Source organism: Betta splendens, chromosome 2 (assembly GCF_900634795.4).
Source record: "Betta splendens chromosome 2, fBetSpl5.4, whole genome shotgun sequence".
NCBI lineage: Eukaryota > Metazoa > Chordata > Actinopteri > Anabantiformes > Osphronemidae > Betta > Betta splendens.
The window spans coordinates 19,386,027-19,400,520 of record NC_040882.2 but is presented as its reverse complement, the minus strand read 5'-3'; the positions used below and the strand labels follow the sequence as shown (position 1 = coordinate 19,400,520).

The window sequence follows — 14,494 nt, the reverse complement described above, 5'->3', positions numbered from 1 at the left end:
ACAAATGACGAAGAAGACAGAACTGATCCAAAACGGGCGCCTCCGACAGGCTGGAGGGATGAACTGAAACAGCTTTGGACACGGCTTTGGATATTTCCACTCCACACAAAGTAAAACAAACAGTCCTTTGATAAGATTGTTCATGCAGTACTTGGGGAAACAGAGGACTAAATGTCCCAGCACTGTCGCTCTTGAGGAAAGGGCCCATAACGAGGTTAGTGCTCTTCACTCCTCCTCTCACTGCATGCGTTGTCATGGTTACCATCAGGACTGCAGTGGAAACAGACTTTTCACAAGTAGACATTTAGTGCAGGTGATACTGTGAATAGAATAGCATCTGTACCTCTACTAGTCATTCAATAACACAGACATCTGTGTGTTGTGAATGGGTCGTGAATCCAGTCAGCTTTTCCTTTTTGCACGGTTTGGATACTAACTTGCTTCACTTGTCTGCTTTTTAAACCTCTCTGAGTCAAAGTTGTGTCCTCATGTCGGAGGTTTATTGAAAACAAAGTTTGTTTAGCAGCAAAGCATTTAAGATTTTGTTATTTGAATAAACACTTGTTTATCTACAATATAAACTTTTGGATTGCAGCGTAGAGAAATTTCTAACGGTTTTGTTGGAACAATTGTGATCTGACCCACAAAACAGTAGAAACAAAGCAGGTGTAAATGACTGTGTTTTGTTTTCCCCTTTGGCCTCCATCAGCCTCTCATGCCTTACAATCCTTGACCCAGATTCCACCGTGTTTGGATGTGGAGGAGCAACGTGATCGCACTGATGACCCTCTAGGCATTTAATACTGATCCCCAAGTCATATTACCCAGTATAAAGATGTCTGCCAAGGCTCCCTTGAGATGTTTTGGTTCATGGACCCATATGGGCAGAAATCCAGCTGCCTCCAGCTCTAGACCATTGCTTGTTTATTACTTGCTTGGCCAAAATCTTTACAATATAAATGTACTAACTGTAAGCAGCAATCACTATTGTGTTAAATCAAACATTTTTCAATCAGTAAGATAAAAATAAACTGCATGGCTTGCAAACACTTGTGAATACAAAACATTGAAGAAACAAAAACAAAGGAACAAAAACATATAAATAAAATAAAACAACTACATCCAAAAATATATAATAGAGACAAAATGTTTGACTACACAGTGATTTAAAACTCTGTGTATAGAACCTTGTTTGGTTATATGAGGACTCACATTCACTCATCCCTCTCTTGAATATTCACATATGAGGAGAGAGGGAGGCAGGAGAGGATTAACCAGACAACACTTCTGGTGTCTGCAGACAGGATAAGACGTACAGTAGAGCTGCTTACAACAATACCAGTACGTCCAGTGGAGTGTGACTGGACATACAAAGTAAGTGATCTGCAGTCTTTTGGCTTCAAGCAAGGGATTAGCATAGATTACTGTTATAATGGACAGTATAGCACTCACTAATCCATGCATCCAGAATGGATGGGAGGAATGGAGGAGAGGAATGGAGGATAACAGGAGAAGAAGATGGAGGGAAAGGGTGAGCCATTGGGCAGAGGAGGTGAATGAAAAGAATGAAGAGAAAGATGACACAGAAGAAGCTGAACAAAACATGGAGAGTGAGCTGGAAGCAAAGGGATTTGAAAAAGACTGTGAAAAGGAGGAAGGGGAGAATGTAGAGGAGTGGGAAGAAGAAATGGAGGTGAAGGACAGTAAAGGGGTTAAGGAGATCAACCATTGGGATGAATTAGAAACTGAGGCAGATGATGGACTACCCGTAAATGTAGTTGAAATGGAGAAAGAGAAGGAAACTGAGGTAGAAAGGAAGGATGAAGAAACGTTGGTGACTGGAGCCCTGGTTGTGGGAGGAAAAGAGGAAGATAAGGAAACTATCAAGTGGGTGTTAAAGAGGAATGAGGAGCCACCGCAGGGGATGGATGTAAAGGCACTTAAAGAGAAAGAAGGACAGAACGAGATTTGGATGGAGGGTAAAGTGAATAAGGATGAAGTTCGAGCGGAGGAAAATATGGTTTTAGATACAAGAGAAATGCAGCTAGGGCAGGAAGAGCAACATGAGGTTGAGGTGGATATTAGAGAGGGGGCAGAAGGGAATAAGATGTGGGAAAATGAGCAGGATGAGGAGGAAGAAAAGGAAAATATTGAGTGGGAGTTAAAGATGAATGAGGAGGTACCTCACCCTGCTCTCCTTCTAAAAGAGGAGGTTGAAGGAAAAGAGGTTTTAGATACAAAGGAAATGCGGGTACAACAGGAAGATCATCATAAGGCACAGATGAAGATTGAAGAGGAAGATGAGGATAATGATTTGTGGGATGAGCAGAATGAGGATGTAGATGACGGGAATGAAGAGCATCAGGAAGCGGAGAAATACGTAAATCATGAAACAAGAACTGAAGCTGGGATTATTCAGGAAAATCCACAAAGTAAATCACAAGAAGACCTTCAAACCTTTTCAATGAAATCCATGGACAATGAAGACTCTGACACAGTGGGACATGGAAATACATTGTGTGACTCTGAAAAGATTAAGGATGAAGAACAGTCTGTTGAAGCCCAGATAAATGAACAGTCGTGTAGTAATGAGAATCCAGTCTTAGAAACTTGGACTTTTCAGGAAAGAAAAGACAGCGAAGAAACAGTTACAGAATCTCAGAAACCTCAAGAGGAAGAGTTTAAAGGTGATCCCACAAGTCTTCAAGAAGAATACACAGAGTCTACAGATGACGAAGAGCCAGCAGAACAGTCAAATGATGAAGATGAAGACAGTAATGATGAAGATTTGGTAAAGAATTATAGCAAAGATAATTATCCCACAGATATTTTCCAGACCTTGACACAATTCAAAGACTCTTCCCTCCTAACTGACCTAACCTTGAGGACGATAAATGGTGAGAGTTTCCATGTACACTCACCTGTTCTGGCTGCGGTCAGCTCCTTTATTTGGGACCATTTGAGTAGAAGCAACAGAGGAAATGATAATGATACAAGGGTTGGAGTGCAAGGTTGGTTGGTGTCTTTGGGTCCAGAGGTGGATCATGTTGGTTTAGAGGCGGTTGTGGAATTTGCCTACACAGGAATGATAGCATGCTTGAACGAGGACACTGTTGAGAAGATAAGGACAGCAGCTCTAGCCCTAGGCATGCCCAGGGTGCTGAGGCTCTGTACTAAGAAAAACTCAGTGAAATCTGGAGGACAGAAGAATTCTGCAGAACAAAGGATGATCAGCCTTTGGTCGATCAATCAACTGTGGATCGATGGGTTGGGGTGTGACGTCATTCTGAAAACTCTGGGAGAATCAATTCCTGGTGAGTTGCCCTCCAATTAATTTGTTTATACCAAGAAAAACTTAGGCCTTAACAAGTAGCAGTTTACTTCAATTTGGTATTGAAGGTTACATTATACAGTATGAGAGTTCTACATTCATCAGTAATTTCCATTTGTCATGTTGCCTTCAGCCCACAGAGTCATTCTGGCTGCAAGCAGTGACTACTTTCGTGGGATGTTCACCTCTGGGATGAGGGAGTCATATGAGTCTTCTGTGGCCCTTCCCTTTCCAATGGCTTCGGACCTGGAGCTTCTGATCAGCTGCTCCTACACTGGTGATTTGCCCCTTTGTTGGAAGTGCATCTTCGAGACCACCAGCACTGCTCTCCAGCTCCAGTACGAACCTGCTCTCTCCTTGTGCTTAAAGTTCCTGCAGCAAGAAATGAACCCCTATTACTGCCTGGATGTGGCATCTTTTGCTAAGGCTTATGAAATGGTCCAGCTTCTCGAAGTTGCTGATGATTTTGTCTTGAGGCAATTCCAAAAGGTGGCAAGGACCGCTAAGTTCAAGGACCTTCCAGCCAAACAGCTCTTTTGGTACCTGAGCAGTCACTCACTCTGTGTTCCCTCTGAGCTTGTCGTTTTCAAAGCAGTGATGGCATGGATCCAAGCCAAGCCAAAGAGAAGGTTTAAACTTGCCAAGGAACTGATGAAAATGATCCACTTTTCCCTGATGACGTTCAAGGAGTTCAAAGAAGTCAAGGCTCTAAATATCTGGTCTGATCACAGCCTGGAAGAACTCTATGAAGAAGTCTTTCAGGATTTCTGCTCCAGTGACACCATAACACAGTCACAGTGTCGGGTCTATCTGCCAAAAGAAAGTCTGGTCTTGACTGGAGGAGACCAGATTTCAGAAGACCTGGGTAGTCGCAGCATCAGCAGAGAACTCTGGTTTGGGAATTCCCTCAGGAACCACATAGGGGTAAAAAAGGCCATGGAGTGGAGACGACTGGGAGAGATGCCAGAGCCAGCAAGGTTCAGTCATGAGGTAGCAGTTCTCAAAGGGCAACTGTATGTATTTGGGGGCAAAAAGTATTACGGCATCAGTGACACGCTGAATTCTGTTTACAGGTGAGAAAGGCTCATATTAGAAACAACAATTATTTTCTGTTCTCTTCTGTTTTTTATAATTATATCTTTCATGACATTTGTAGGTATGACCCACTTCAAAACCACTGGGAGAACTTGGCTGAAATGCAGCAGAAGAGATGTTCATTTTCTGTTGTTGTGCTGGATGGTAAAATATACGCCCTAGGTGGACATTGTGACCCTGACTACATAGATAGTGTGGAACAATACTACCCCACTGCAAACTCTTGGAGGTACATAGCAAGGGAATTGTGTGTCCTCAAAGGGTTATTTGATTGAAGAATCTAAAAACATTCATTAATATTTATATTTTTATTTTTACTCCCTCAAATACAAACTGTTTCTTCTATTTCAGCTTCACCTGGCCCTTGGACTTGCCTCTTAGTGGACTTGTAGCAAAGGTTTTACAAGGGAAGATCTTCGTTTCAGGAGGACAAAACAGCGACTACCAGTCTCTTTCATCGATGTTTCTGTACCACCCAGAGGCAGGATGCACATACATGGCAAACATGACCAAACCTCGAGCTCTCCACTGCATGGAGGTCCTGGGGGAATGCCTCTATGTAGCAGGTGGAATCACCACAGATGATAACACAAGTGTTGTTGACCAGCTCGCTTGTGAGGTGTACAGTCCAGCAGCTGATTCCTGGACTGTCTTTGCGTCTCTACCGGTGCCACATGTAGGAGCAGGAAGTACAGTCTTGGAGGGCAAGTTTTATGTGCTTGGTGGATACAGCCAGGAGGACTACACAGACACCAAGACGGTCCATCGTTATGATCCCACTATACAGAGATGGGAGAACATGGGCAAGATGCCAGGACCCAACAATGACATACGAGCTTCTCTGCTGTGTTTACCACCACATTTACGTTTGTAGGATAAGACGGGATACAGTAGCTTGTGTGTAGCAGTGTGTAATGCTACTTAAAAATAGTGTTGTTTAGAATACATTCTTGCATTGTAAGAATATTTATAATGCTAATAGTACCACATGTTATTTAAATACTAAACCTAAAGGCTGTATTCTTTCTGTTGCCCACACTGAATAGTTCCTACTTTACTTCGAAAAGGATGTGGTCACAAAAAATGACTGGATTGATGGATTCTGGTGCTGTAATTCTACTCTTTACTATGTTTGCTATGAATATAATAGTACTTGAAAAAGTTACCACAGTTTTAACCACTTGAGGCAGAAACGATTAGAGTAAGGTACAGTAGGTAGGTGATGGAGATGTTTAAAAACACTAAAGTAATGACATTTGGTGTCTAGTTAGGTTTAGCATCAATTCTGTCAAAGGATCAGGCAGGTACAGTATAACTTGCATTAGACAGGGTCGGCTCTGGGCATGGGCGAAATACGTGGCCTACGGCACCACCTGCCGGAAAGGGTGCCACTCCAGGTCTGTTATACGGCTGTTGTTACACAGGCTTTACTTTATCTCACAATGACACACTTTACTTTATCCCACAGTGACACAAATGCAAATGTATTTATTTCATGAAGCCACATTCCAACAAAGGTCATCTCATACTGTAGGACTTTACATAGTACAGCAGTTTAGCACATATATATGTCAATATAACAATATCACACATAGCTGACTACACAATAATTTATGGGTGAACCTCCATCAACAGCATGTCTTTTATATGTCTTCTTTTCTATCGTTTCAAGTGAGTGTGATTAGTGATTAGTGATGTACAGTGTAATTGCATTTTGAGGGACATGAGCATACGGTACTAGAATAAGATAAAATGAGCTCCTCAATATGTATGAAGTGACTGAAGTGAAACTTTTTTGTTTTATGATTTCCTTAAATATTAATGTTTTATTGTTATTATTGTCATGTGAATTGTATTCTAGTGTTTTAGAAAATTACCTTTATGTGAGAGAATTTATTTACAGTATGTGTTGTGTTTGATTGTTGTTTGTGCATAAATACAAATAAACACCAGAACCACTACAATATGCTGAAAATGGTTTACAAATTTGTCACAGAAACAAGGTAAAGTTTGTGCACAATTATATAATCATCTTGTTTACATCCAGTACTTTTTCATATTATATTCATGTTTGATTTCAATATTTAAAAATAGAAGCAAAAGAAATCTCTTCTATTTAAACTCCAAAAACTTTTTCCAGAAGAATCAACCTTCAGCTCCAGGCTCCTACTGCCTTAGATGTTCAGGCAGTTGGAGCAGACAGGCACAAATGTCAGTAACAGGTCCCTGCAGTTTCCCCATACTCTCCCATCTCTGTGTGCTGGGATCCAGCCGATGGACCAGTCCAGACTCACTGAAGTCATCCTGGCAGTATCCTCCCAGTACATAGATCTTACTCTCCAGGACAGCTGAAGCTGCGCCCACATGTGGCACAGGCAGGGCTGCAAAATCTGTCCAGCTGTCTGTCACAGGATCATACACCTCACAGGCTCGTTGGTCGGTGTAATATTCCCCCAGGTTACGAACTCCACCAGCGACATAAAGGTGGCCTCGCAGGGCCTCCATGCAGTGCTGGGCCCGGTCATGGGTCATGTCTGCCAGGTAGGTGGTGCCACTTCTTGGCTGGTACAAAAACATAGAAACCAAACACACATACTTACAGTTGAAACCTCCTGAGATGAAGATTCCGCCATTAAAAGCAGTGGCAGCATATCCGCTTAGAGCCTGATCCAGGGGCTGGACAAAGCTGGCAGAAATAAAACAAGAGGCTCCAGACATTGGCTGATACTGTGTTGAACAGTTTGTTTTAAGTGTGACATTACCAATCTTACCTCCATGTGTTGCTGTCTGGATTGTATGTTTCTACACTGTCTACGTTGGTGTTGGTGTTCTTATCGCCACCAATGGCATAAAGACACTTCTCATGTACCACCAGTGAGAAGTTAGATCGGATCTCCTGCATGTCAGCCAGCCTCTCCCAGCTGTCACACTGGGGGTCGTAACTGGTGTGTGAAGATGTGAAAAGTAACAGCGTGATTAGTTACATGAAAAAAGGATATTTGTGCACCACTTGACTCTTTTTACCTGTAGGCGGATTTCATCATGTCATCCTTGGCATAGAAATAGCATCCGCCAGCCAAATACAGCCTTCCATCCATTACTGCTGCTCCATGCCTGAACTTTGGCTTGTCTGGCATCTCACTCAGCTTCCTCCACTCTATCTCCTTTACCAATCCTGTGCCACTGCGCAAGGAGTTTACAAACCACACTTCCCTGCTTGGTATGCGTTGACCCACATCTTGGTTGAGCTGGTCTCCTCCGGTTAGGATCAAGGCATCTTTTGGTCGCCTGACCCGACACTGATCTTGGGTTGTTGGCAGGCTAAATCCAAACTGCTTGAGGGCAGAGCCATAGAGTTCCACCTCTCTGTTTCCAAAACACTCCATGCGCAAATTGACAGCTCTTACCTCTCTAAATTCTCGAAAGGTCATGAGGGGAAAGCGGACCCCAGTCATTAATAAGCCAGCCTGACCAAGTCTCTCTTCAGGATCAGCCTCAACCCAAAAGATTACAGCTCGAAATACAGCCAACTCTGATGGTACGCAGAGACCATCGCTGCTGAGGAAGCCTAAAAGCTTCTCCGCTGGTAGATCCTGAAACTTTGCTGTGACTGACACCTCCCAGAAGTTCTGAAGTACAAAATCACTGGCTTGCTCAAGGAGCTCTGGCATTCCATAGGCTTCAGCAAATGATGCCACATCCAAACAGGAGCTTGCATCTATTTTCTGATGCATGAAATCGAGGCAAAGTGAGAGGGTGGTTTGGAACTGAAGCTGGAGAGCAGTGCAGGTAATCTCAAAGACATTTTTCCAGCTGAGTAAAAGGGTTCCACTGTAGGAACTAGCAATAAGAATCTCTAATTCAGATGCTAACACAAAAGGAAGGGCAACAGAGGTCTGATGGGATTCCCTCATTCCACAGGTGAACATGCCACGGAAATAGTCACTGCTGGCTGCCAGGATAACTCTGTGGGCTGGAGGAAAAAAGGAAAAGTTCAATTGGACCCATTGCAAGTATTCTTCAACAGTATACAAAAAAATCTACTAACCATACAGTGAAGCTCCATCCATCTGCAAAACCACATCACATCCCTCTCTCTCTTCCCACAGATGTTCAATACACTGAAGAGTAATCCTCATTTGTTCTAGAGGGCAGGCTGCCTGTTCTTTCTCTGTACTTCCATCCTCCTTTATTCTTTCCTCTTTGTTGCAGAGATCCATCACTCTAGGAGCCCCCAGTGCTTGTGCTGCAGCCTTGATCTGAGCCACAGTGTGTCTGTTTAGGCAGAACACAGCCCCAGTATAGGCAAACTCCACTATTCCCTGAAGCCCAGCACAATCAACTTCCGTAGCCAGAGATACCGACCACCTATGAGCTCCTACATCCTTATTACCGTTCCACAGTTTCCCTTTTTTTTCCTTGAGTGTGTCCAAGATGAAGGAACTGACAGCAGCCAAAACAATAGAGTGTACATGGAAACTGCTGCCATTTTCAGTGATCAGAGTTAGGTCTGTAAGAAGAGATGAATCCCAAAATTCCTTCAGGGCTTGGAATATCTTCGTGGGATAGGTGTCGCTGTGATATGTGTGGCCATTATCACCAAGGCCTTCTTTTCTCATATCCTGACTTCTTCTACTTGTCCTGACCTCTGACCCGTCTTTTTTATCCATCCAGCTTTTCAGTCCCATCCTAGAGTCATTGTAGGCAACAATTCTCCTCAGCTCATGGTTTTCCTGCTCCAAACCTTCACCACCTTCTTCCATGACTCGTCTCTTTCTCTCCTTCTCTTTCCTCCAACGCTCTTCCCATTCCAATGGCAAGTAACGCCTGGTGATCTCCATGTCAAGCGTTGTCCTTTTGAAAAAGCTAGGTTATTTATTGCTGATCAGCAAAACGCAAAGGTCTTGTCTGGATGAATTTGTTAGTCTTGTGTTTGTTTTTTTCTGTCTTCCCAAATCTTTCTTTCACCTTCAGATCCCAGATAGATCCCAGATCTCTCTCTCTCTCTCTCTCTCTCTCTCTCTCTCTCTCTCTCTCTCTCTCTCTCTCTCTTTCTTCGACTCAGCTTTCTTCGCTGCATAAACAAGTTGCTATTCTTAGATGCTGGGTCAAAGGGGTTCAGTTTCAACAGAATCAACTGGAGATTAACGTGCATTCTGAACTGTCTGAGCTCTTTGGGAAATGCCAAAAGCATTAGATGCACGTAAATAGATAACATGACTGAATGAACTACCAACTAGTCCAGACTAGTGCTACTGTAACTAACAACAAATATACATTGTGGTGGAAATTTTCCATAAAGAAGCAGATGAGAGAGTTGTCCTTTTTGAGGGATTTATTGAAATAATAAAGAAAATAAAAATAATGGGGAAAGCAAACAAAAAGCATGAATGTTGATCGTGCACATCAACAAACCAAAAACCAGCTGGGGAGATCAGTGCACACACCACGAGGGTGTGATGCAAAGATCCTCAAGTTGCTTCTGCCTTTTAACCCCTTTCTCTGGCTCTGGTGGAATGTCTCTCTGCAGCAATAGAATTGTTTGCGCCACCTTATCTCGCTGTGAGTGAGAATGTTTGCTTTCTCACTTCTGCATCGTCATGTCTTGTTATCCAAAGGAAGGAACACCGAGCTTCCAAGACAAGATGCATTGGCTTTAACAGCCTTGGGTCTGGTGGGGAGTCAGATAGGATGGAGCCAGAGTCCGGGTGTAAAAGACAAACATATATCATAAATTATTAGTCAGTGAAATGGAGCATCAGATGTTTAGACTTGATTTACAGTACGACAGGGCGCAAGAGATTAGTTGTTTGTGTAAGAATGTTCAGTGTTGCACCTAACCAGCACATGACGACTGTGTTGGATAAGAAATAGCACAAAGGCAAAATTTTTCCATTACATACATGTCATAACAGTCAAATGATGCTGACTTCATTCTTTAAACATTCTTTCCAATACAAACGAAACAATAAAAAAAACGCTCTTTTAAAAGTTTAATAGTTTTTTTAAGCCTTGTAAACACTACCATTTGTTTGACTGTGAAATGTGTTTCTGTGTCACCTTTTGAATGCTGTATTTATTTGCTGTGTTGAGGAAACCCTGGGCTACGGCCTTGTACTTGTCTGAGTCAGGTTGTAGAGCGACCTTTTTAAAGACTTCTTGTTGCATAGGCTCCCACTGACGAGGCAACTCTAAACCTAAACACAGAGTCAATAATAATAATACTACAAACAAATGTCCATTTGATGGGTTAAAACAAATGCATACAACTAAACTTGACATACCTGCATCTGTCTCTTCTCAATAAGTAAATACAATTTCAGGTGTGTGAATGTTTAAATCTTAGTGCAGAAAAAATTAAATGTCTCATTATCAGGTCTTTTGAACCACTTATTGTTTCCTGTGTTTATGGCTGCAGACATGTCACAGTCATCACTTGTTACATTTGATGCCCAGTTCTGATAGTTCTGATAGTCGACCACCTCATCACTGACCCAGAACCAGAAACCCAGAGTGCAGGTGTATCTCAGTCCCAGCCACACAAAGTCAGTTGAGGCGTTCTTGATTCTCTCTTGGACCCATCTCTGCTGGTGATGGTTAGTGATGGAGACCAAGTCATGGTGGTTCTCTCTGCAGTATTTCAAGGCCTCCACCCAGGTCACACTTTGATTTATCAGGATCAGATTATCTGTCAGAAACAAACATCAGAATTTCAGTAAATTTATTGACTTACTCATTCAAGCCATATTTTAATATTTTCTTCTGACTTTACAGTACATTGAAATTATTGATTAAAGAAAACAGTCTTCCCTTATTCAACTGCATATTGTGATACAAACAATCAAAACTGACGAATACTTAACACCCATTTTTGTTTTTTTATTTTGTAACCATTTTAGAAATAAATCATATAAAACATTGTGCTGTGCTGTAGTCATGTACACGTGAGAGTCAAATAATCTAAATCATACTTTTGATTTAGAATTTGGCCTCCATGACAATTTTTAAAGGTCAAATGAATCATTTTCAGCACAAACTTAAAGTTAAAACACATCAATAAAACAAAGTATAATATATTCATTGACTGCTTCAGTTTCTCCTCAAAAAGAAAAGTATGTTTTAGTTAACCTCACCTTCGTAGCAGTAGAAGGGTTTTTGTTTATCACAATAGTCGTAGCTCCATGTTCCTGCTGTGTTTAACACAGTAGCACATGTCTTGTTACTTTGTCCATCAACCAAATCTTCAAGACTTTCCCAGTTTCTGAATGAGGAGTTACTCCCATCTGACCACCTCCAGGTGTCTCTGAACACACCGATCCAAACAGAGCTGTGAGATGCCACGGTTGGATCATTCAACTGGTCCAGTCCACTGACCAGGTCTGTGTAATGATGTCTGCAGTGATTCTGAGCCTGAGGCCAAGTCATGGTTGTAGTAATATTATAAAATGTGTTGGATTGTTTTGTGCCTGGATAATAGTAAGTTGTCAGAAATACAGAAACAAAAGATAATAATGTGATTAAATGTGACTGGTATTTTGTTATTTAATTTTATTCAATCACATATTGTTTTTGCTGAATGTTCTCTTTGACATGATGCAATGAAAACACATAGTAATATATGAATAATTTTTCTTACCATTGAAGCAGAAAAATGTAAATTTTTGATAACAATGTTCATCATTCCATAATTGATTGTTTATGGTAACACAGTTCTCAACTGTTCCCGACGGTGCACCTGGTCCACCATCATTGGGTTCTCCCCTCTGCCATCTAGTATCACTAGATACATTAAACTCCAGTCCTGGCAGAGACCAGTACCACGTCCTGTTGTCTTTTCCTGGGTAGCTGTGCAGACCAATCCAGGCTTCATCCTGATTCTGTGTAGAGCTACAGAGTCTCCTCATGTCTGTCATGTCAGACACTGTGGCCAGGTCTGTATATGTCTCTCTACAGTACGTCTGAGCTTCATACCAGGTCTTGTTCTCTCTAATAAAGTGGTACTGATACAGGGAACATGTGGAAAAGGAGCACTGACCTGAGAACACAGGAAACACTGCAGCAGATTAAAACCAGTCTCACATAAATCACACTGAGCTAAACTTTGCTGCTAATTTAACTTAATGTTGTTCACTAACTACACAATTTTGCAATGTTCTAATGATACATTTGGACTATTAGCATTCACTGTCATCTGCACTGTTTAACATTTAATTTTCTTTGAAGACAGAAAGCAAAGTGATACTAAAAAGGGCAAAGGCTTAAAACAAGTTGCATTTGTTTCTAATAAAGCTGTTTTTTGTAGTGAAATAACATGACAGATCCTTTTTTTTACATTTTTGACTGTTGTTTTTCATTACAGTAACAGATGGATTTAAAAATTAAGGTTTAAAAAGGCTTTTTTGTTTGTTTAGTTTTATGTGGTTTCTAGAACCATTATCTGCTCTTTGAGCTTGCTGCTAATTTAATGAGGTGCTGGTTATTCACTACATCATTTTACATTGTGCTAATGATAAGTGTAGGTCTTTTGAGAATCTAGTTATATTGGTTGTTCTTGTATTTGTTACTAAAGAAGCTGCTGTTTAGTTCCATAGTTTCATGTGGTTTCTAGGCAGCATCAGTATCATCTGTAGCAGATGTGACCAGATCGTTCACTTACCCATCAGAACCACTAGAAACAGAGTCCACTGCATCTTTTCTCTGCCTGAAACCAAATATAGTAGTTAATGTGAATCAGTCTTATACAGAAAGTCAACAACATTATTGAACATTTTGTTTATAGTCAACAAACAGTAACAACAGCAACAAGAAGTTAAGCAAAGTAGGTACGCACACGTCTCATTAACACTGAACAGAAATTGTGTTTAATTAAACTATCAGTGTTCTTGTGTAAATAAACTATCAATTAGGTTAATTCATTTTATTTTAAAATAAAAACTATGAAGCGATTTACAAAATAAAAGCAAAGAAAAATCTAAGTGTTTTGAAATCTTTCCACAGATATTTTTTAATTTATTTTTACTTTTTGGTCTTATACCAAAAATTAAAAATTTAAATTAACAACATGATTTCAAACAGTATTAAAATAAACCAATGGAAAGAGTTTAGTTCACAACACGACAGATATTCAACTCACACACTGATGTTCCTCCTTGATAAGCTCACATAGACTGAGAATAATAAAACACTGTTTACTCTTCGTCATATACAGTACAGCGGGTGTTTTATCTTCCTGTAGTAGTATTTGAATATTAAAATACTGAGCTCCTGATGTCTATCTTTAGCTGACAATGATGGAATGACAGGGGACATGTCCATAGTATGAGTGACCTCATACACTAAACCTGGGATTCGCTTCAGTTGTTTCTAATCACTTACTAGAAAAAACAGATAAATATGAAGAACTAAATATGTGGACTAAGAAACAATCATTTTACAGTTTGACTCCTTGGTCAATTAGGGTATTGTATACTTTTTACAGTGAGTTTTTTTTCATATACTGTATCTGCTTACATCCATCTAATCCTCTTACTGTTACGGTTAACTTGTACTTATAGGTTATAACCATGTCTTTGGTAGCAGAAGACACTGCTATCACTGAGTTACCCATTAACTCAAATGCATGTCTGCAAACACCAATAATCCAACTTCAGTTACTTTATAATTATGAACATATGTGCTGATTGTGCCCCTTTTTATGGAAAAGAGTGATTCTGCAGCATGTTTGCTTTGTAGCAGTCTACAGTGATATGATTACAGTAGAATAGAATAGAATAGACTAGAATAGAACGTTATTTGTCATTGTACAGGTACAACGAAATTACAGGTTCACCCATCAGCAGTTCACAGTAAGAGAATGAAAGCTCTATATAAAAAATACAGACTAGATAAAAAGAGAGATAAAATAATATCAAATAATATAAAAAATAAGTAAGTAATCGCATCTTGAACAGCTCCTGCTTGATCAAACGATAGTATTTACAAGTGTGTGAATGAGATATCAATAATTAAACAGTGAATTACACAGTGGTATTGCACAGTACACGGCAATATTGCACATTTGTGTTTATA

At 40.6% G+C, this 14,494-nt stretch overlaps 3 protein-coding genes across 3 annotated transcripts; 1 reads left to right on the top strand and 2 right to left on the bottom strand.

Annotated features, from left to right (window-relative positions):
* Positions 1–726: 726 nt before the first annotated feature.
* Positions 727–6,390, top strand: LOC114851076 (kelch-like protein 13). The gene is made up of 4 exons (XM_029142618.3): positions 727–3,314; positions 3,465–4,404; positions 4,488–4,655; positions 4,778–6,390. Exons 1-4 carry the CDS (start codon positions 1,433–1,435, stop codon positions 5,298–5,300), a joined length of 3,513 nt encoding a protein of 1,170 aa, XP_028998451.1. The 5' UTR covers positions 727–1,432; the 3' UTR covers positions 5,301–6,390.
* Positions 5,895–9,419, bottom strand: si:ch211-63p21.8 (kelch-like protein 33). Its single transcript, XM_029142621.3, has 4 exons — positions 8,475–9,419; positions 7,451–8,399; positions 7,198–7,368; positions 5,895–7,112 (listed from the first exon to the last, which is right to left on the bottom strand). The coding sequence occupies exons 1-4, from the start codon at positions 9,265–9,267 to the stop codon at positions 6,593–6,595; spliced, it is 2,433 nt and encodes an 810-aa protein (XP_028998454.1). The 5' UTR covers positions 9,268–9,419; the 3' UTR covers positions 5,895–6,592.
* A 1,304-nt stretch (positions 9,420–10,723) lies between these two features.
* On the bottom strand, positions 10,724–13,797 carry LOC114846881 (C-type mannose receptor 2-like). The gene is made up of 5 exons (XM_029136093.2): positions 13,560–13,797; positions 13,083–13,127; positions 12,063–12,461; positions 11,560–11,892; positions 10,724–11,114 (listed from the first exon to the last, which is right to left on the bottom strand). The coding sequence occupies exons 2-5, from the start codon at positions 13,114–13,116 to the stop codon at positions 10,762–10,764; spliced, it is 1,119 nt and encodes a 372-aa protein (XP_028991926.1). The 5' UTR covers positions 13,117–13,127; positions 13,560–13,797; the 3' UTR covers positions 10,724–10,761.
* Between the last annotated feature and the right edge of the window lie 697 nt (positions 13,798–14,494).